Here is a 21,525-nt window from a genome sequence, read left to right as displayed (position 1 = left end):
TGCCTGGTGTCAACAGTACAGGCTGGTGGTGTAATGGTGTGGGGAATGTTTTCCTGGCACACGTTAGGTCCCTTGATACCAATTGAGCAACGTGCTCCGAAAAATTCTGGGTGTTCTGGAGGCAAAGGGGGGTCCGACCCGGTACTAGATGGGTGTAATAAACTGGCCACTGAGTGCATCTACACTCAGTTGTCATAGACATATTATTAAAAATGAGAAGCCTTTTATCTTTGAAATAAAAACTATTATGGAAAGGCTTATTTAAATGCAAAATTGAGCCGAACACGAAGTCTGTTGGTTGACTGTTTCACTACTGCTAATAGCTGACTGTCATTGGTGTTCTGTATCAGTTGTTATTGGAGTCACTGAGCAAATAATGCATTTGATGGTTCTTTGTTTATTCTTATTTGTTTTACTTTGGATCCCATCCCATTTCCAAAAGTTTGACAAACTTTTCTAAGAAGTTAATATCACCCTCAGCATCAAATATTATTTTGTGTTATAGGTTGTTTTGTTGTAATTTCTATTAAATTCATGTGAAAGAGATGTACTTATTTATAGTGACACTGTAAATCTACTACACTGAAAATGAAAACAACTAACAGTATTTACAATCTCACTATCATGAGTGGACTATGTACCTTGTATTCAGCTGTGATGATTGATGATTGAGTTTTAAATACCACAGGCGTTTACGTAGACTAATACTTCAAAGACCGTATGTCAGTAGGAATAATTTACTGTAAAATACTAAACAAGTTAAACCGGTTATTGAAATAAACCAATAGACTGCTTGATGTTGACATACGTCACGTAGGTAATGGGATGTTCCCAGTTTCGACGGAAGACCTATCAGACTTTTCTACAGGTGCAGTCGGTCGTTGCGGAAGGGCATAGAGTTGTTGGTCGTCGAAATTAAATATTTCAAACCGAGTGGGCCAACGTTTCAACAATTACTGAATTGCACTTTCGTTCCTGGAATAATCGAACGTTTTGATTGTAAAGACACTTTACCGAAATCGGACACTTCACTGGCTTTTAAAACAAAGGCTTCAGTTGTTGGGGCCGACATGTTTGTCAGCGGCTTGGTTTCGGTGTTTCTGTTCTTTCATGCAACCGGTAAGTACTCCTTCTGTTGATATAAACTCCTCATGATTTTAGACTAGGCCTACGTTTACACTAGCCTACGTTTCAATAGAGTATTTATTGTATTGGTAAGATATGCACTTGATTGCTGTATATTTTCTATACTTTAACATTAGGCCCACAGGTAGGCACTGGTCTTAGATCAGTTTACCCAACCCAAAATAAGAAAACATAATTAACAGACCTGGGATCAGTAGGGGCTTGCCTTGGCTACGTCATTGTACACCTTTCTTAAAAAGCAGGAAACAATATATCTACAATCATTCACATCTGACTAACTATTAAAAATATAACCTAGTCAGAGTATTACTCTGTTGCAGCTGGCTGATGGGCGTTATTAGATCAAATTAAAATAAAATAAAATGTTATTTGCCACATGCGCAAAATACAACAGGTGTAGACCTTATAGTGAAATGCTTACTTACAAGCCCTTAACCAACAATGCAGTTTTAAGAAAAATGTGTTAAGTAAAAAATAGATAAGTATAAAAAAATTACATAATTAAAGAGCAGCAATAAAATAACAGTAGGGAGGCTTTATACAGGTGGTACAGGGTCAATGTGCGGGGGTACTGTTGGGCGTAGCACAGAGAATTTCCGACCAAACCTTAACGTCAATACTTCCTGAATTCCTGACTTGGAAGACAACCAATATCTTCTAAACATCCATGTCTAGTTGCAGGTGGTTCATTTGAATTTAGAAAATGCTCGTTATTAAATTAAATATATTTTTTGGTACATGAAGTAATCCAACAATGTGTACGCCACCATCTTGTCTATTTCAAATCTTCTCTCACTGGGCGGATTCGATTTTGCTGAGCTGCGGGGCACCGGTCCATGGCCGTGGTGTGAACGGGCAAAAGCAGTGAGAGAGGAGCGCACTTCTCAAATTGAACAGTAATCTGAGACACTCGGTCATGTTGTCAACAAGAAAGCATGGTGCATCATCCAGAAACATCTCTTTTCCATAAAATAAAGTGCCTTCAGAAAGTATTCAGACCTCTTGACTTTTTCCACATTTTGTTACGTTACAGCCTTATTCTAAAATGGATTAAATAACAATTTCCTCAGCAATCTACAAACAATACCCTATAATGACAAAGCGAAAACAGGTTTTTAGAATTGTTTGCAAATTTATTAAAAACAAAAACCTGATACCTTATTTACATAAGTATTCACACCCTTTGCTATGAGACTCGAAATTGAGCTCAGGTACATCCTGTTTCCATTGATCATCCTTGAGATGTTTCTACAACTTGATTGGAGTCCACCTGTGGTAAATTTAAATTGATTGGACATGATTTGGACATAGTGGCCTCCATCATTCTTAAATGGAAGAAGTTTGGAACCACCAAGACTCTTCCAGTGCTGGCCGCCCGGCCAAACTGAGCAATCAGGGGAGATGGGCCTTGGTCAGGGAGGTGACTAAGAACCCGATGGTCACTCTGACAGCGCTAGAGTCCCTCTGTGGAGATGGGAGAAGCTTCCAGAAGGACAACCGTCTCTGCAGCACTCCACCAATTAGGCCTTTATGGTAGAGAGGCCAGACGGAAGCCACTCCTCAGTAAAAGGCACATGACAGCCCGCTTGGAGTTTGCGAAAAAGGCACCTAAAGACTCTCAGACCATGAGAAACAAGTTTCTCTGGTCTGATGAAACCAATATTGAACTCTTTGGCCTGAATTGAAAGCGTCACGTCTGGAGGAAACCTGGCACCATACCTACGGTGAAGCATATTGGTGGCAGCATCATTCTGTGGGAATGTTTTTCAGTGGCCGGAACTGTGAGACTAATCACGACCGTGGCAAAGATGAAATGAGCAAATTACAGAGAGATCCTTGAATAAAACCTGCTCAGGACCTCAGACTGGGGCGAAGGTTCACCTTCCAACAGGACAACAACCCTAAGCACACAGCCAAGACAACACAGGAGTGATTCGGGACAAGTCTCTAAATGTCCTTGAGTGGCCCAGCCAGAGCCCGGACTTGGACCCGATCGAACATCTCTGGAGAAACCTGAAAAAACGCTCCCCATCCAACCTGACAAAGCTTGAGAGGAGCTGCAGAGAAGAATGGGAGAAACTCCCCAAATACAGGTGTGCCAAGCTTGTAGCGTCATACCCAAGAAGACTCGAGGCTGTAATCGCTGCCAAAGGTGCTTCAACAAAGTACTGAGTGAAAGGTCTGAATACTTACAGTACCAGTGAAAAGTTTGGACACCTACTTATTCCAGGGTTTTTCTTTTTTTTAAACTATTTTCTACATTGTAGAATAATAGTGAAGACTTCAAAACTGTGAAATGACACATACAGTGAGGGGGGAAAAAAGTATTTGATCCCCTGCTGATTTTGTACATTTGCCCACTGACAAAGAAATGATCTGTCTATAATTTTAATGATAGGTTTATTTGAACAGTGAGAGACAGAATAACAACAAAAAAATCTAGAAAATGCATGTCAAAAATGTTATATTGATTTGCATTTTAATGAGGGAAATACGTTTCGACTCCTCTGCAAAACATGACTTACTTGGTGGCAAAACCCTTGTTGGCAATCACAGAGGTCAGACGTTTCTTGTAGTTGGCCACCAGGTTTGCACACATCTCAGGAGCGATTTTGTTCCACTCCTCTTTGCAGATCTTCTCCAAGTCATTAAGGTTTCGAGGCTGATGTTTGGCAACTCAAACCTTCAGCTCCCTCCACATATTTTCTATGGGATTAAGGTCTAGAGACTGGCTAGGCCACTCCAGGACCTTAATGTGCTTCTTCTTGAGCCACTCCTTTGTTGCCTTGGCCGTGTGTTTTGGGTCATTGTCATGCTGGAATACCCATCCACGGCCCATTTTCAATGCCCTGGCTGAGGGAAGGAGGTTCTCACCCAAGATTTGACGGTACATGGCCGCGTCCATCGTCCCTTTGATGCGGTGAAGTTGTCCTGTCCCCTTAGCAGAAAAACACCACCAAAGCATAATGTTTCCACCTCCATGTTTGACGGTGGGGATGGTGTTCTTGGGGTCATAGGCAGCATTCCTCCTCCTCCAAACACGGCGAGTTGAGTTGATGCCAAAGAGCTCCATTTTGGTCTCATCTGACCACAACACTTTCACCCAGTTCTCCTCTGAATCATTCAGATGTTCATTGGCAAACTTCAGACGGGCATGTATATGTGCTTTCTTGAGCAGGGGGACCTTGCGGGCGCTGCAGGATTTCAGTCCTTCACGGCGTAGTGTGTTACCAATTGTTTTCTTGGTGACTATGGTCCCAGCTGCCTTGAGATCATTGACAAGATCCTCCAGTGTAGTTCTGGGCTGATTCCTCACCGTTCTCATGATCATTGCAACTCCACAAGGTGAGATCTTGCATGGAGCCCCAGGCCGAGGGAGATTGACAGTTCTTTTGTGTTTCTTCCATTTGCGAATAATCGCACCAACTGTTGTCACCTTCTCACCAAGCTGCTTGGCGATGGTCTTGTAACTCATTCCAGCTTTGTGTCGGTCTACAATCTTGTCCCTGACATCCTTGGAGAGCTCTTTGGGCTTGGCCATGGTGGAGAGTTTGGAATCTGATTGATTGATTGCTTCTGTGGACAGGTGTGTTTTATACAGGTAACAAGCTGGGATTAGGAGCACTCCCTTTAAGAGTGTGCTCCTAATCTCAGCTCGTTACCTGTATAAAAGACACCTGGGAGCCTGAAATCTTTCTGATTGAGAGGGGGTCAAATACTTATTTCCCTCATTAAAATGCAAATCAATTGATAACATTTTTGACATGCGTTTTTCTGGATTTTTTTGTTGTTATTCTGTCTCTCACTGTTCAAATAAACCTACCATTAAAATTGATCATTTCTTTGTCAGTGGGCAAACTTACAAAATCAGCAGGGGATCAAATACTTTTTTCCCTCACTGTAAGCTTAGTTTCAAGAGCTGAGCGAAACATTTGATTGGTGTAGAAGGCCTTTAAACATTCCAAACATCAACACAAGGGCCACTACTTTCCACCTGTTATCTGTGTGGTTATTGTCTCACCTTGGAAACCCTAGCTCTGCCTCCCCACCCCCGAAACTCACGTGACAAGCAAACAAGGAAATCAGTCAATGGATGGAGTTTGTTTTCTGATTTCATTTTACACACTGGAGACTTGGTTCCCATGCTTTTATCTGACCAAACCATTTCTCTAAATGGGCAAACTAAACTCTTATCTCTCGGTTGTTCAGTCACTCACTACCCTCAGATATAGACTGTTGAGTTGAGATTGATCAATGATAATGGAGGTTGAGATTGTGCTTTGTTACTGAGCAGCACAGTGGGAGCGCCACTGTACAAGCTGTATCCTGGATACAGTGGTTGAAAAAGTATTCAATTTGTCATACTTGAGTAAAAGTAAAGATATTTTCTATTAAGGTGACTCAAGTGAAAGTCACCCAGCTAAATACTACTTGAGTAAAAGTATCTGGTTTTAAATGTACTTATGTACAGTGGTGGAACAATTACACAATTGTCATACTTGAGTAAAAGTAAACAAATGCTATACATCAAATTATTTATATTAAGCACACTTAGGTATCATTTACAAACGCAGTATTTGTGTTTAATGAGTCCACCAGATCAGAGGCAGTAGGGATGACACCGCGTTGTATTGATAGGTGCGTGAATTGAACCATATTGCTGTCCTGCCTGAGCTTTCGAAATGTACTTTTGGGTGTCAGTGAAAATGTATGGGAGTAAAAGTTTTCAAAAATATAAATAGTAAAGTATAGATACCCCAAAGAACTAGTAAGTATTTTTACATAGTTACTTTACACCACTGGCTGGATATATAATATCCTCTAATACAACACTAATGTGTAGAAATGAGCTAGGCTATCCTATCCTGCATGTACTTGATAATGGAATGTACAGTATTACGACCCAGGTTGTGACCGTTACTAATGTCATGTGCGCTACCTGCCTCTGGTGCCTGTCTGTTGCTGGGACATACTTTTTGCAGTGAATGGCGTGACTGCTCAGTAGGTCTCTGGCTGGACCATAGACTCGAAATGTCTGGAGTGGACACACTCATAGTCCAGTCTATTCAAATATATAAAAAAGCTGTATTGTCCAAATGTCCATCCAATTTACATTAAGCAGAAAAACATCTAGTGTTCTTGGTTTCCCACTCTGAAAGGGCCCTTCAGACTGTTTTGGCCCAGTTTCACATGAAGGTTTCTGGCTCAGTACAGAGGAGTGAGTCACACTTACCACATTTACCAGTATTTGTCCACAGTCAGTCCACACCCTGTAGGCTTCAGGCCATTGGTTGGCAGAGCACCAGACATGCTCTTAGGGCTTTAAAGAGCGAGAGAGGCGGGTCATTAAAATGTTTAAAGTTCAGCAGAAACTAAACCAGTCATCTGAATGTGTGTGTTTCTGTTGCGGTAGTGGTAAGACTGGAGCACTTGGTGTTTTGAATTCCAAAGATGTCATCTCCTTCATGTCCCTGGCGTCTCTCTTTACTTTTCTCCCCCTTTCCCCAGGTGTAGAGGCGTTCACAGTCACAACCAGCAATGCAAATGTGAGGTCTAAAGTGAATGAGGGTAAGTCCTGTAGAATGGAAATGAACTCTCAATGGGCAGTTTCTGAAATAAACAAAAGCTTTCAGCTGTCATTGTGTGTGTTACAAGCAATACATATTGTATTTATTATATGCTATTTTGCATATTTATCCCAAAGTAATGTAGTTAACATTATCAATCTCTTCTCTACAGGGGCTGATCTTTACTGCACTCACTCGGCTGACTTTGGGGCAAATGCAAGAGTTGAGTGGAAGTTTAGGGACATGAAGGGTTCTACGACCTATGTCATTTTCGATGGGAAACCCACCAGTAAGTACACAAACTTTTCAGACTTGATTCCAAGGAAATACATGACACTTGACTTCTTGTATTTGTGTCGTGATTGTTTGCGTCTGTATTTTTCTACAATTAAGGCTAGATATCCTTATCACAAATGAGTTACCGGCCATAATCATTCAATTTTGTAACATATCTTTTTTTAAATCATTGATTTATCTTCTTTCTCTTGCTCTCTCTCTCAGCACCTTATGCGGACCGTGTCATTAGGTCTGATGGGATGCTGAGGTTCACTAAGGTGATAAGCAAAGATAATGGGGAGTATAGCTGCGAGGTGTCTGGCAATCAACAGTTTGGGCAGGTCAACATAAAGCTCACTGTTTTAGGTAAGGAGAGTCTTATCATCGAACTGTTGTGCAACATATCTATCATTTTGAGGTGAATTATTATTATTATTGAACAGAGCTAGACACTGCTTTGAGGGAATATCTCTGTGGGACTGAATGAATCCCAGTGTGAGAAACTGATTGTCTGTAAATGTTATACACACAGGATAGAAACTACCTTGCAATCGGCTGCAGACAGTTTCATGTTGTCACATATGCTATGACCATATGAGTGAATTGAGCCGTGATACCATGACCATAAGATGTAAATTATAAAATAAGAAAAGATAGTACTTTATTCATTCACCAAAGGGGAAATGTGATTGCACCAGCCAATACAAATAACACAGATAAATACACAACAAACACACAGACCGTAAGAACTTCATGTAAAAACAAACAGACGCAACAGCTAGCTGGTTGCTGAGTCGCTAAAACAGGATAGCGCCGCTCTGCTCTCACTCTCTGCTACCTCTTACATCCTCCTGCAGTACCTCCATCCGTGCCCATGTGTAGGATCCCGACCTCTGTGACGACGGGGCATAGCGTGCTACTGTCCTGTCACGATGCACAGGGGTCTCCTTCCCCCACCTACAAGTGGTACAAGGACAAGATCCCCCTTCCTGAGGACCCCAGCAAGTTCCCTGCCTTCAAGAACTACACCTACAAGATCAATCCTCTCAATGGCAACCTGGTCAGTGCTGCTGAATCCTCCTCACCTGGGTCATATTCATTAGGGCACACTGTAGCAAACTATTTTGCAATATACAACAACAACGAGTTTATTTTATAAATTTTTGGAGCCTAATTAGTATAACCCAGGTCCCAGATGTGTTTGTGCTGTATGGTCAACTCGGCAAGCTAAAGGCGTCAGCATGCTTCAGTTCGGCTGGCGCCTAGCCAAACTCAGCTAGGCGGAACTAACGGGCGTGCTCACACACTCTTTGCTTGAAAAACTTGAAAAAAGCAGCAATAGTTCTTTGTCCGTTTTTAGACGCCTCAAAATAGTCCAAATTAATCTTAAGGTAACTCAAGACAGCTATCATAAATGTTGACGTTTTTACTGAGGAGATCTTAATCGTGCAATCTTACTAATATGTTTGGTACAGTATTTCTCAAGTGAAATGTTTTGCATGAAAATGATTTATTCTCCAATTGAATGACAACAAACACTTAATTGAAGAATCCCTACTGTTGATCAATCACTGACAAAGGGGCGTTGACTTCGGCTGATGACTTCGGCTTGCCTCAAATTTATTTTGTGTGGACAAACAACCGGAAAGAAAACCGTCCGAAGACCAAAATGTCATCATATGCACGAACTGTTTCGGCTGGGAAGCATGCGAACGCCCTTAACACAGCAGTACTGTGTGGTAACTTCACAGCTCTCTCGTTTCAGTTGTTCACCCTGTATTTTATATCAGTGATTGTAAACATCTCCATATCTCTGCTGCAGGAGTTTCCCTCTGCTTCGTTGACGGATACAGGAGACTACAGCTGTGAAGCTATGAACGATGCCGGCCCTGTTCAACGCTGTCAAGCAGTGAGGATGGACGTCCGTAAGTGCCCTTTGCTTTCTATGGGGAAAAGCCCATTGCACACTAGCCTGGGCTACACAGGTGATAACAATCCCAAAAAAAACGTTTTACCAGAGTTAAAAACAATATAGAATTGTTTGGCTAACTTATTTACTGGGCCATCAACTTAATGTAAAACACTATGGTTTGGTGGGAAGCTTACTGACAAATAAAAAATATAGGAAGGCGATAAACGAAGGTGTTTGCTGCACTGAAATGTAGGTCATACCACACATAGGCAGGGCTCTAAAATGCGACCGGTTGCATATGCTCCTAAATATTTTACTGTGCGGCTTGGAATGTTTTTGGTGGAGCACTAGTGGTCCTCGTAAAAAAAATATCTGCCAGATAATTGTTTTAATGATTAGGCTTCACTGTTCCCGAGTGCCCTAGAGAAAAGCAAGTGGTGTTTGTACCATTACTACAGAGAAAACAGCTTGTCTCTAGCCTAAACCATTTTAAAGGTTGTGACCATGTTACCGGTGCTACGTTTTTCCCCTTCTATTGCGCATTGGCGCTGTGGCTGGATGCATCTCATTTGACGGGGTGCATTTTACATTCAGAAACCATGTTGCGGGCCGTTAAAGGCTGTATCTCAATCAATAAAAAAAAAACATTATCTGTTGTTCCTAAATTGTATTAAGTGCCCTGCACATATGTAAACCTAGTCAATCCTCCGACCTGTTCAGGTCTGTAGACTGCAACCATTTAGTTGCATTTTGACACCCTTTGACTTGCTGTTGCAGCAGAGTCACATGATGTAACCTGTAAACCTCAAATGTTGCCATGCTGGTTGGGTTGGTAGTGGATGTTGCCGAACAAGCTTTTTGAAATCATAAACGGTGCTAGTAGGTGCTTGGCTATTTACTAGACTAGAAAGAATCTGAGGCTTTAAGTATCTAATACAGCTTATCAGTTACACACATTGTTTTCATCAATCAAATGTATTTCTAAAGCCTTTTTTTACATCAGCAGTTTTCAAAGTGCTTTTACACTAATCTGGTCTAGATGTGTTATTTGCTTGGACCTTTATTGCATACAGAACACAAGGACAATGTTGTTCAACTGAACCTGAGATATTGAAACTATTTCACTCTCCCATTTTGACTTTGTCGTTTAGAAATGTGAGCCAGGGTAACGCATCTCATTTCCCTCCCTCTCTCGCTCTCGCTCTCTCTCTCTCTAGGCAACATCAACACTGGAGGTATTGTTGCCGGGGTGATTGTGGCTCTCCTAGCCCTGGCACTGCTGGGCTTCGGACTGTGGTACGCCAACCGCAAAGGATACCTGCCCAGTGAGTTTACATCCCCTATTCACCCTAGCGACTCCTCGTCCTGTATTCATAAAGCGTCTAGTAGGAGTGCTGATCTAGGATCCGATTGACCTTTTCGATGATAATGAATGAGATTACCTGGACAGAGGGAACCTGATCTTTGATCTGTACTCCTACTTTAAGACAATTTATAAATACAGGGCCAGATCAGTGACTGATAACTTGCAGTTCATAATGTCTAATTCTATTTTTTATTTATTTTGCCCTTACAGAAAAGAGTGAAAGGTAACTGATTACTTTCTGTCTACTGTCTTTTATGTTCTTGTTAATGCATGACTTAGCAGATTGGTTTTACATTGCCAGAGTTTCATATTACAGCTATGTCCCTCTCTGGTTGCCCTGTGGCTGAGGGCTTACAGTAGTTTGGATGTTTTCCAATTGTGTTATATGTACAGTTTACATCAATGTTTTCTGATAACATTTCCTTGCACATCTTACAAACAGTAAATAATACAACAGTATAGTACACTATAAAGTAGTTGATAGCTATAAAGATATTTCTGTTGGCTCATATGTTGTTTCTCTTACAGCAAACCCAAACCCTCAGTGGTCTACCAGCCAACATCTGAGTACGGCGATGAAGGGGATGTATGTTTCAACTGTATTTTTCCACTTATTAATAGTCTGAGGCTTTTGTTTTTTTGGCCTTTCATTTCCGTAGGATTTCTTCCATCTCTCTCTCTTATGTTTGTGTAGTTTTTTTTTGCAAGCAGAAAATATTATTGAAAATAACAGAAAATAATATTTGTCTATTTTTGGAGGAACTCTCAGCTGCTGAAAATCATTTGTATATGCTTAGTTTGCTCTCATAGGAAAATTCTGTTTTTGATAAACAAAACCCGTTGCATCGCCTTTTATTATGTGGTTTGGTTGTCAGGGAAATGTTTTTGACTGAGTTCCCTTTCCTGTAAATTGTAATATATGGCATTTAGCAGATTATTTGATCCAAAGCGACATAGTCATGCGTGCATACATTTTACTTATGGGTGGTTTCGGGAATCGAATCCACTATCCTGGCGTTGCAAGCACCATGCTCTATCAACTGAGTTACAGTGGACCACATACAGTACCACCTCTAAAGAGATAATGGCTGCTGTTCTTTTGGTCCTTTTGTATTCCAGTGAAATGGTGTAGCCTCGTTTCTTAACTGCAATCTTCTGTCTGTTTCAGGGGGAATTCAGACAGAAGTCTTCCTTCGTGGTATAGCCAGGGCATGCAACACATGTCCAGGATATACCCAGGAGTCTACAGCAACAACAGTGGCTATGGGTGCGTCCCAATAACATCTCCCCTTTCTCCTGAAGTGTGCTGTCATTAACTACTTCCCACAAATCTCAAAGCTTTGGGTTGTTGGAGGCATGGGTTAGTGGGAGTTTCCACCGTATTTCTTATACCAGTCATTTTCTTTCAAATCAGTGAAGGGAAGTGCACAAGTGCACACTTTGGGGGGAAGAAGATATAAGATATAGCCTATAGATGACAATACCACTGCCCCTTTTACCTAGTCGCTGTGGATATGTGTGAATTGGTGTGGTGTGGTTTGATTTTCTTTTCTTTTTTTATTCCATCTGTTTATAAAAATGTCCATTTTGGAATATTTCTCTAACTGGCAGTTACCTACATCTGCACTATTTTGTGTTGACTGTGTGTATAGATTAGAAAAAGTACTTCCATTTATACTTTATTTTTCAAGTGCCTCCATTTTGTGAAAGAAACCTCACATGCAAGGGGAAAAAAACTGGAAATGAATTAATGAAATATTCAACACTGGCCATTAATTTTCTAATCCCATTAGAACATGCCTTCTTGTATGCCTTGCTTTCTTTATGGCTTTTTAAAGATGCGTCTCAAATTGCACCATATTCCCTATATAGTGCACTACTTTTGACAATGGGCCCTGGTCAAAAGTAGTGCACTATATAAGGAATATGGTACCATACCTCTTTATAAGGTATTCACCTGTGGATTGTTCAACCTGACACCAAAGCAGTGGAAATACCACAGCTACCTCTGTCCTATCCCTGTCTGTGACCCAAATGGCACCCTATTCCCTATAAAGTGCACTACTTTGGACCGGGGCTCATAGGGCTCTGGCCAAAAGTAGTGCATTATATAGGGAATATGGTGCAGTTTGGTACGCATACCTTGTGTGTCAAGTCTACTCTAAATCCATGCTGTCAGTGAGTTGTAATGTGAAATGTTTTGTTTACGGTAGATACCGAATTTTTTATGGTGTTGTGTTTTGATGTGTTTGTATTAGAATCAACTCCATTGTATTGTTGTTATGCATTTGCTTGTTGAGATGTTGCTGGTCCCAGATCTGTTTGTGCTGTCATGTCAACTCATGAGGAGTTGTCAAGACAGCAGAAACAGACTGGCAACAAGGCTTGTTGAGCTGTACATGGTCTGTCTCTTTGTAAGTTTGATCAGGTTTAGCATCCCAAAGAAGCGATATTGTGCTCACAGTAAAATCATTCAAGGAACATAGGTGCACTCATAATGATATTTCTTTTGCATGAATTAGAATCAGGATTTAATCAATATATATTTTTGAGAATTGTAAGATTTTGACACGTTACTGTATATGTAGATTATAAGGTAAAACCTGATGCTAATATAACAATGCTTACATGAAGAACATTGTCTCTGAAAGACTCATTTTGTAATAAAATTGCGCTTTCCATATATTTTGACTGTGCATGATATTATATAATAACAAAATGTGATTTTTTGATAAAATTGTCATCTGACATCCTTGTACCATCCGCACACACACCAGATGTAGCCAGAGGGTGGCAAGCTAAGATCATCCAGTGTTCTTCTGTACTGTTTCGTATTATGTATCATTCACAATAATCTGTTCGTCCAAGATCTAGATTATTGAAAGGTACACTGTTTTGTTTACAGTGAATACAATACACTGTTTCCACGTTTTGTAGGGCTAATTAGGAAACATATGATACCCTCTGACCTTTACAAATTAAAGAGGTGTCCCCATGTAGCCTTAATATTTTCCACACTAAAAAAGTAAGATACAATTTGTACATTTGCTGGGATATCTCTTTGTAATTCTTACTGTCTTAAGAATTCAACAGGAGATACCCTCTCTCTGCAGCACATGGTCAACCATAGTGTGTTTGCGCAGTCACTGTATAGCCACTGTGAATGGATACATTTGATCATACACTAACGTTGTTGCAAGCGCATCCTGTCTCTAAAAAAAACTCCAGTCATAAATAAGATATTTGTGAAGAAATGAAACATAGTTACATCGGATAAATAATTTCAGGACAGATATACAGTGGGGAGAACAAGTATTTGATATACTGCTGATTTTGCAGGTTTTCCTACTTACAAAGCATGTAGAGGTCTGTAATTTTTATCATAGGTACACTTCAACAGTGAGTGACGGAATCTAAAACAAAAATCCAGAAAATCACATTATGATTTTTAAGTAATTAATTTGCATTTTATTGAATGACATAAGTATTTGATCACCTACCAACCAGTAAGAATTCCGGCTCTCACAGACCTGTTAGTTTTTCTTTAAGAAGCCCTCCTGTTCTCCACTCATTACCTGTATTAACTGCACCTGTTTGAACTCGTTACCTGTATAAAAGACACCTGTCCACACACTCAATCAAACAGACTCCAACCTCTCCACAATGGCCAAGACCAGAGAGCTGTGTAAGGACATCAGGGATAAAATTGTAGACCTGCACAAGGATGGGATGGACTACAGGACAATAGGCAAGCAGCTTGGTGAGAAGGCAACAACTGTTGGCGCAATTATTAGAAAATGGAAGAAGTTCAAGATGACGGTCAATCACCCTCGGTCTGGGGCTCCATGCAAGATCTCACCTCGTGGGGCATCAATGATCATGAGGAAGGTGAGGGATCAGCCCAGAACTACACGGCAGGACCTGGTCAATGACCTGAAGAGAGCTGGGACCACAGTCTCAAAGAAAACCATTAGTAACACACCGCCGTCATGGATTAAAATCTTGCAGCGCACACAAGGTCCCCCTGCTCAAGCCAGCGCATGTCCAGGCCCGTCTGAAGTTTGCCAATGACCATCTGGATGATCCAGAGGAGGAATGGGAGAAGGTAATGTGGTCTGATGAGACAAAAATAGGGCTTTTTGGTCTAAACTCCACTCGCCGTGTTTGGAGGAAGAAGAAGGATGAGTACAACCCCAAGAACACCATCCCAACCGTGAAGCATGGAGTTGGAAACATCATTCTTTGGGGATGCTTTTCTGCAAAGGGGACAGGACGACTGCACCGTATTGAGGGGAGGATGGATGGGGCCATGTATCGCGAGATCTTGACCAACAACCTCCTTCCCTCAGGAAGAGCATTGAAGACTGGTCGTGGCTGGGTCTTCCAGCATGACAACGACCCGAAACACACAGCCAGGGCAACTAAGGAGTGGCTCCGTAAGAAGCATCTCAAGGTCCTGGAGTGGCCTAGCCAGTCTCCAGACCTGAACCCAATAGAAAATCTTTGGAGGGAGCTGAAAGTCCATATTGCCCAGCGACAGCCCCGAAACCTGAAGGATCTGGAGAAGGTCTGTATGGAGGAGTGGGCCAAAATCCCTGCTGCAGTGTGTGCAAACCTGTTCAAGACCTACAGGAAACGTATGATCTCTGTAATTGCAAACAAAGGTTGCTGTACCAAATATTAAGTTCTGCTTTTCTGATGTATCAAATACTTATGTCATGCAATAAAATGCAAATTAATTACTTAAAAATCATACAATGTGATTTTCTGGATTTTTGTTTTAGATTACGTCTCTCACAGTTGAAGTGTACCTATGATAAAAATGACAGACCTCCACATGCTTTGTAAGTAGGAAAACCTGCAAAATCGGCAGTGTATCAAATTGTTCTCCCCACTGTATGTTGTAACATTCTCAGCGACCAACTGCAAGAAGACAGTTTCCATCCCAGTCAGCGCATTCGACTCGGGGCGATGTGGTGAGAAAGAAAATGTGACTTCCGACTAGTGGTCCCCTTCTGCAGCTATGGTTAGGATGACTTTTTTCTGCCTTCCACCAGGAAGCTGCTTTAATATCTTATTTTGTGTTAAGAACATTTGACTACAGAACCCTCTTGTGTTTTTTATTCCATCCTCTAAAAGGGATTGTAGTTTACATGTAGCATAGTCTTTCCGTTTAACCCAAATGATCCGTTGTTTTCAATGTCCATCTTTCTGATTTTACTGAAAGTAGCCTAAGTGGAACCGAGGACTGAAATACCAATGGAACGGTAAGAGGGTTATGATGGCAGCTAAAGAATATATTTTCACCAAAGTCACACCACGGAGGCAGCGCCAGAACCGACCGGGCACTGTAAAACATGGCCAAATGTGTTTTAATCCCATCCCAGGCAGTCAAAATCAAGATGGGACAGGAGGATGCTGCTAAAGCAAGACATCCCAGGATTAGGATTTACCAAAACAACTTGTTCTTACCGAAAATCTGCTGTCTGAAAAGTAGTGCACCGTCATGTCACACTGATGATGCTAAGAAGAGGACAGTGTGTGTGTATTACTGGTCAGGTCAGGTGTTAGATCTTTCCTATACCAAACAGCCCTGTGTTAGCCTGAACACCATTTCACAATCACACAATCACATGTTAGTAGCCTGAACACATTAGAGCCTGCTGCCTATATCCATAGATTAGAAATCTCTGGCCGCTTTAATAAATGGAACACTGGTCACTTTAATAATGTTGACATATCTTGCATTACTCATCTCATATGTACAGTTGAAGTCGGAAGTTTACATACACCTTAGCCAAATATATTTAAACTCTGTTTTTCACAATTCCTGACATTTAATCCTAGAAAAATTCCCTGTCTTAGGTCTGTTAGGATCACCACTTTATTTTAAGAATGTGAAATGTCAGAATAATAGTAGAGAGAATTATTCCCAGTGGGTCAGAAGTTTACATACACTCAATTAGTATTTGGTAGCATTGCCTTTAAATTGTTTAACTTGGGTCAAACGTTTTGGGTAGCCTTCCACAAGCTTCACACAATAATTTGGGTGAATTTTGTCCCATTCCTCCTGACCGAGCTGGTGAAACTGAGTCAGGTTTGAAGGCCTCCTTGCTCACACACGCTTTTTCAGTTATGCCCACAAATGTTCTATAGGACTGAGGTCAGGACTTTGTGATGGCCCCTCCAATACCTTGACTTTGTTGTCCTTAAGCCATTTTGCCACAACTTTGGAAGTATGCTTGGGGTCATTGTCCATTTGGAAGACCCATTTGCGACCAAGCTTTAACTTCCTGACTGATGTCTTGAGATGTTGCTACAATATATCCACATCATTTTCCTTCCTCATGATGCCATCTATTTTGTGAAGTGCACCAGTCCCTCCTGCAGCAAAGCACCTCCACAGCATGATGCTGCCACCCCCTGTGCTTCACGGTTGGGATGGTGTTCTTCGGCTTGCAAGCTTTCCCCTTTTTCCTCCAAACATAACGATGGTCATTATGGCCAAACAGTTCTATTTTTGTTTCATCAGACCAGAGGACATTTCTCCAAAAATATGATCTTTGTCCCCATGTGCAGTTGCAAACCGTAGTCTGGCTTTTTTATGGCGGTTTTGGAGCAGTGGCTTCTTCCTTGCTGAGCGGCCTTTCAGGTTATGTCGATATAGGACTCGTTTTACTGTGGATATAGATACTTTTGAACCTGTTTCCTCCAGCATCTTCACAAGGTCCTTTGCTGTTGTTCTGGGATTGATTTGCACTTTTCGCACCAAAGTACGTTCATCTCTAGGAGACAGAATGCGTCTCCTTCCTGAGCGGTATGACGGCTGGTCCCATGGTGTTTATACTTGCGTACTATTGTTTGTACAGATGAACGTGGTACCTTCAGGTGTTTGGAAATTGCTCCCAAGGATGAACCAGACTTGTGGAGGTCAAAAAATAATAATCTGAGGTCTTGGCTGATTTCTTTAGATTTTCCCATGATGTCAAAGAAATAGGCACTGAGTTTGAAGGTAGGCCTTGAAATACATCCACACGTACACCTCCAATTGACTCAAATGATGTCAATTAGCCCATCAGAAGCTTCTAAAGCCATGATGTCATTTTCTGGAATGTTCCAAGCTGTTTAAAGACACAGTCAACTTAGTGTATGTAAACTTCTGACCCACAGGAATTGTGATACAGTACAATGAAATAATATGTCTGTAAACAGTTGTTGGAAAAAATACTTGTCATGCACAAAGTAGATGTCCTAACCAACTTGCCAAAACTATAGTTTGTTAACAAGAAATTTGTGGAGTGGTTGAAAAATGAGTTTTACTGACGCCAACCTAAGTGTATGTAAACTACTGACTTCAACTGTATATACTGTATTCTATACTATTCTACTGTATCTTAGTCTATGCTTCTCTGACATTGATCGTCCATATATTTATTTATTCTTAATTCCATTGCTTTACTGAGATTTGTGTGTATTGGGTATATGTGTGAAATTGTTAGATATTACTTGTTAGATTTACTGCAATGACATCTGCTAAACACGTATGTGACCAATAAAATTTGATTAGAACACTTTACATGCTAGTATACTTCCAAGACTCCTAGCCTGAACACTGTTTCACACGCTAGTATACAGTGCCTTTGGAAAGTATTCAGACCCCTTGACGTTTTCCACATTTTGTTAGGTTACAGCCTTATTCTAAAATTGATTCAACTACACACAATACCCCATAATGACAAATCAAAAACAGTTTTTTTGACATTTTTGCTAATTTATAAAAATGTTAATATCACATTTACATAAGTAAATGGGCTCCCGAGTGGCGCAGTGGTCTAAGGCACTGCATTTCAGTGCTTGAGGCGTCACTACAGACCCCCTGGTTCAATTCCAGGCTGCACAATTGGCCCAGCGTCGTCCAGGTTTGGCCGGTGTAGGCCGTCATTGTAAATAAGAATTTGTTCTTAACTGACTTGCCTAGTTAAATAAAGGTAAAATAAATACATAAATACAATTCAGACCAGTTACTCAGTACTTTGTTGAAGCACCTTTGGCAGCAATTACAGCCTCGAGTCTTCTTGGGAATGACGCGACAAGCTTGGCACACCTGTATTTGAGGAGTTTCTCCCATTCCTCTCTGCAGATCTTCTCAAGCTCTGTCAGGTTGGATGGGGTGCGTTGCTGCACAACTATATTCAGGTCTCTCCAGAGATGTCGAATCAAATCACATTTTATTTGTCACATACGTGTTCAGCAGATGTGTAGCGAAATGCTTGTGCTTCTAGCTCCGACAGTGCAGTAATATCTAACAAGTAATATCTAACAATTTCATAACATCAGACCCTACACCCAAACGAGGGCACTACGTTCATCCACCTCTGGCCTGCTAGCTCCCCTACCTCTACAGAAGCACAGTTTCCTGCTCAGCCCAGTCAAAGCTATTTGCTGCTCTGGCACCCCAATGGTGGAACAAGCTCCCCCACGACGCCAGGACAGCGGAGTCACTGACCACCTTCCGGAGACACTTGAAACCCTACCTCTTTAAGGAATACCTGGAATAGTATAAAGCAATCCTTCTACCCCCCCCCTCCCCCACCCCCCCATGAAAAAAAAGAAGAAAAAAAGTGGTTGTCCCACTTGCTATCATAAGTTGAATACACCAATTTGTAAGTCGCTCTGGATAAGAGTGTCTGCTAAATGATGTAAATGTAAATGTAAATATACCCAATACACACAAATCTAAGAAAGGAGTGGAATTTAAGAATATATACATATATGGACAAGCAATGATAGAGCGGCATGGATACAGTAGAATATTATAGAATACAGTATATACATATGAAATGAGTAATGCAAGATATGTCAACTTTATTAAAGTGACTAGTGTTCCATTTCTTAAAGTGGCCAGTGATTTCAATAGGCAGCAGCAGACTCTAGTGTGCTAGTGATGGCTATTTAACAGTTTGATGGCCTTGAGATAGAAGCTGTTTTAAATTCTCTCGGTCCCAGCTTTGATGCACCTGTATTGACCTCGCCTTCTGGATGATAGTGGGGTATACAGGCAGTGGCCCGGGTGGTTGATGTCTTGATGATCTTTTTGGCCTTCCTGTGACATCGGGTGCTGTAGGTGTCCTGGAGGGCGGGTAGTTTGCCCCCGGTAATGCGTTTGGCAGACAGCACCACCCTCTGCGGTTGCGGGCGGTGCAGTTGCCGTACCAGGCGGTGAAACAGCCCGACAGGATGCTCTCAATTGTGCATCTGTAAAAGTTTGTGAGGGTTTTAGGTTTTAGGCCTCCTGAGGTTGAAGAGGCTCTGTTGCGCCTTCTTCACCACACTGTCTGCATGGGTGGACCATTTACATTTGTTAGTGGTGTGTACACCAAGGAACTTGACGCTTTCCACCTTCTCCACTACGGTCCCGTCGATGTGGCTAGGGGGAGCACCCTCTGCTGTTTCCTGAAGTCCACGATCATCTCCTTTAGTTTTTTGTGTCATGAGCCCTCTCACTCCACCGGGTTACCACCTTAATGTGTTTCCATTATCTTCCACTCTGCTCATCTCTCTCTCTACTCAGCCTAACGAGCTCCACCTGTCCCTGCTCTGCTCGGCTCTAATTACTCTGCCAGCTGCGCTGCATTACCCACTAACCTCTCCCAGTATTTAAAGTCCTGTCTTTCAGCTCTCCTTTGTCAGATCGTCTGCAAAGCTCACACCCGGGAACCTGTGTGCTCGCGCTTCTGGCTCACCCTTGTTTTGTGACCCCGGACCTGCCTGATTCTTGGATACTCTTCTGCCCCAGGAAAACCAGACCTGCTTTCTGCCATTACGACTCCTGACTACTCTTCGACCCCGGTAACTCTGACCAGCCTTCTGCCTTGCTACAACGTATTTGGATTTCCCTTGAACTGTACTTCTGCCTGTTTTCATCCGCCCCGTTGTGTCTGTGTTTCCTCCCCCCCCAGGACTTCTGGACCACCAACCACCGGCGTCATCGGACGCATCGCTGCCACTGGGGGAGGCACAGACCCAGCACATCGGACGGGATAACCCCTGGAGCCTTCACTCACTCCCCTACTTCCCTTTCCCCTTAAGTTTAAATAAACTTTCTGGTGTGACGCAACTGTGGTCCTCTTGTCGTCTGTCTGAACCGTGACAGTACGATCTGACCATCATGGACTCAGCGCACACTTCCCCCGACATGGAAGCCGAAGAACCTGAGCAACCCACCGCCATGCTACGCCTGGAACACACTGAGAGAGAGCTAGGCCGCATGAGCGGCGACATCACCTCTCTGCTTCAGGTCGGCCACCAACAGCATCAGCAGTTCCAGCAGCACCAGCAGCAGTCCCAGCAGCAGCAACAACAACTCGCCAGGATCGTCCAACTCCTCACCAACCTTACCCCAGCCAGTCTGCCCACCAGCCCTGCCTCCGAGTTACCTGCCCCGGTCATAGCAGCCGCTGCCCCGGAACCCAAGATTGGAAACCCCGAGCGGTTCAACGGCGATTCTACCCAGGTCCGGCCATTCCTGACTAGCTGCCGACTTCAGTTCTCCTTGCAGCCAAGGACCTTCGCCACGGAGGGGGCTAGGGTCGGGTATGCCATCACTCACCTGACGGGCCGAGCTCGACTCTGGGGAACAGCAGAGTTCGAACGTCAAACCCCCGCATGTGCAACCTTCGACCTGTTTGCTGAGGAGATGCTGAGGGTGTTTGACCTGGATTCACCAACCGCAGAGGCGTCTCGTGAACTGTTCAGTATTCGACAAGGCAGACGTACAGTCGCAGACCATTCCATCGACTTCCGAACCCTGGCAAGACGAAGTTCTTGGAACACACCATCGTTGGTGGACGCGTTCTTCCATAGCTTGGCTGACTATATCAAGGACGAGTTGGTCTCCCACGAACTGCCTTCCACTCTTGATGAAGCCATCGCACTGACTGTCCGGATCGACAGAAGGATACAGATCCGTGTCGTGAGAGGGGGCGCCAAGGTCCACCAACTACCGGCATTCGGAGAGATCCGACTGGGCTCCTGTCAGCTACTGCCACTCACCCAAGTCAGCTTGATCAGTCTGAGCCTATGGAGATTGGGCGAGCCTCTCTTACTCCTGCAGAGCGCCAGCGCCGCTTCACCTCAAACCTCTGCCTCTATTGTGGAGGTGATGGACATCGTGTGGTAACCTGCCCTTTAAAGGCCGAAGCTCACCGGGCATAGGGGGAGTCCGGTTGAGCTCAATGACCACCCAGTCCTCCGACCGC

At 42.7% G+C, this 21,525-nt stretch overlaps 1 protein-coding gene across 2 annotated transcripts; it reads left to right on the top strand.

Annotated features, from left to right (window-relative positions):
• The first annotated feature begins 830 nt into the window (after positions 1-830).
• f11r.1 (F11 receptor, tandem duplicate 1) lies at positions 831-12,952 on the top strand. 2 transcript variants are annotated; one of them, XM_041886730.2, is made up of 10 exons: positions 831-1,119; positions 6,661-6,714; positions 6,886-7,002; positions 7,215-7,355; positions 7,847-8,049; positions 8,812-8,914; positions 10,119-10,226; positions 10,478-10,490; positions 10,796-10,853; positions 11,436-12,952. In XM_041886730.2, the coding sequence occupies exons 1-10, from the start codon at positions 1,071-1,073 to the stop codon at positions 11,469-11,471; spliced, it is 882 nt and encodes a 293-aa protein (XP_041742664.1). In that variant the 5' UTR covers positions 831-1,070; the 3' UTR covers positions 11,472-12,952. The 2 variants fall into 2 exon arrangements, with proteins under 2 accessions (XP_041742664.1, XP_041742663.1); XM_041886729.2 differs by having other exon boundaries at positions 833-1,119; positions 6,655-6,714.
• The last annotated feature ends 8,573 nt before the right edge of the window (positions 12,953-21,525 follow it).

Source organism: Coregonus clupeaformis, chromosome 9, assembly GCF_020615455.1.
Source record: "Coregonus clupeaformis isolate EN_2021a chromosome 9, ASM2061545v1, whole genome shotgun sequence".
Classification (NCBI taxonomy): Eukaryota; Metazoa; Chordata; class Actinopteri; order Salmoniformes; family Salmonidae; genus Coregonus; species Coregonus clupeaformis.
Note: the sequence above shows the minus strand (reverse complement) of the source record. Positions and strands in the feature narration are given on the sequence as shown.

Coding starts and splice junctions, on each gene's coding strand:
- f11r.1 (XM_041886729.2), top strand. CDS start 1,071: ATGTTTGTCAGCGGCTTGGTTTCGGTGTTTCTGTTCTTTCATGCAACC. Junction 6,715..6,885: donor GAGGTCTAAAGTGAATGAGG/GTAAGTCCTGTA, acceptor TCTTCTCTACAG/GGGCTGATCTTTACTGCACT. Junction 7,356..7,846: donor CATAAAGCTCACTGTTTTAG/GTAAGGAGAGTC, acceptor ATCCTCCTGCAG/TACCTCCATCCGTGCCCATG.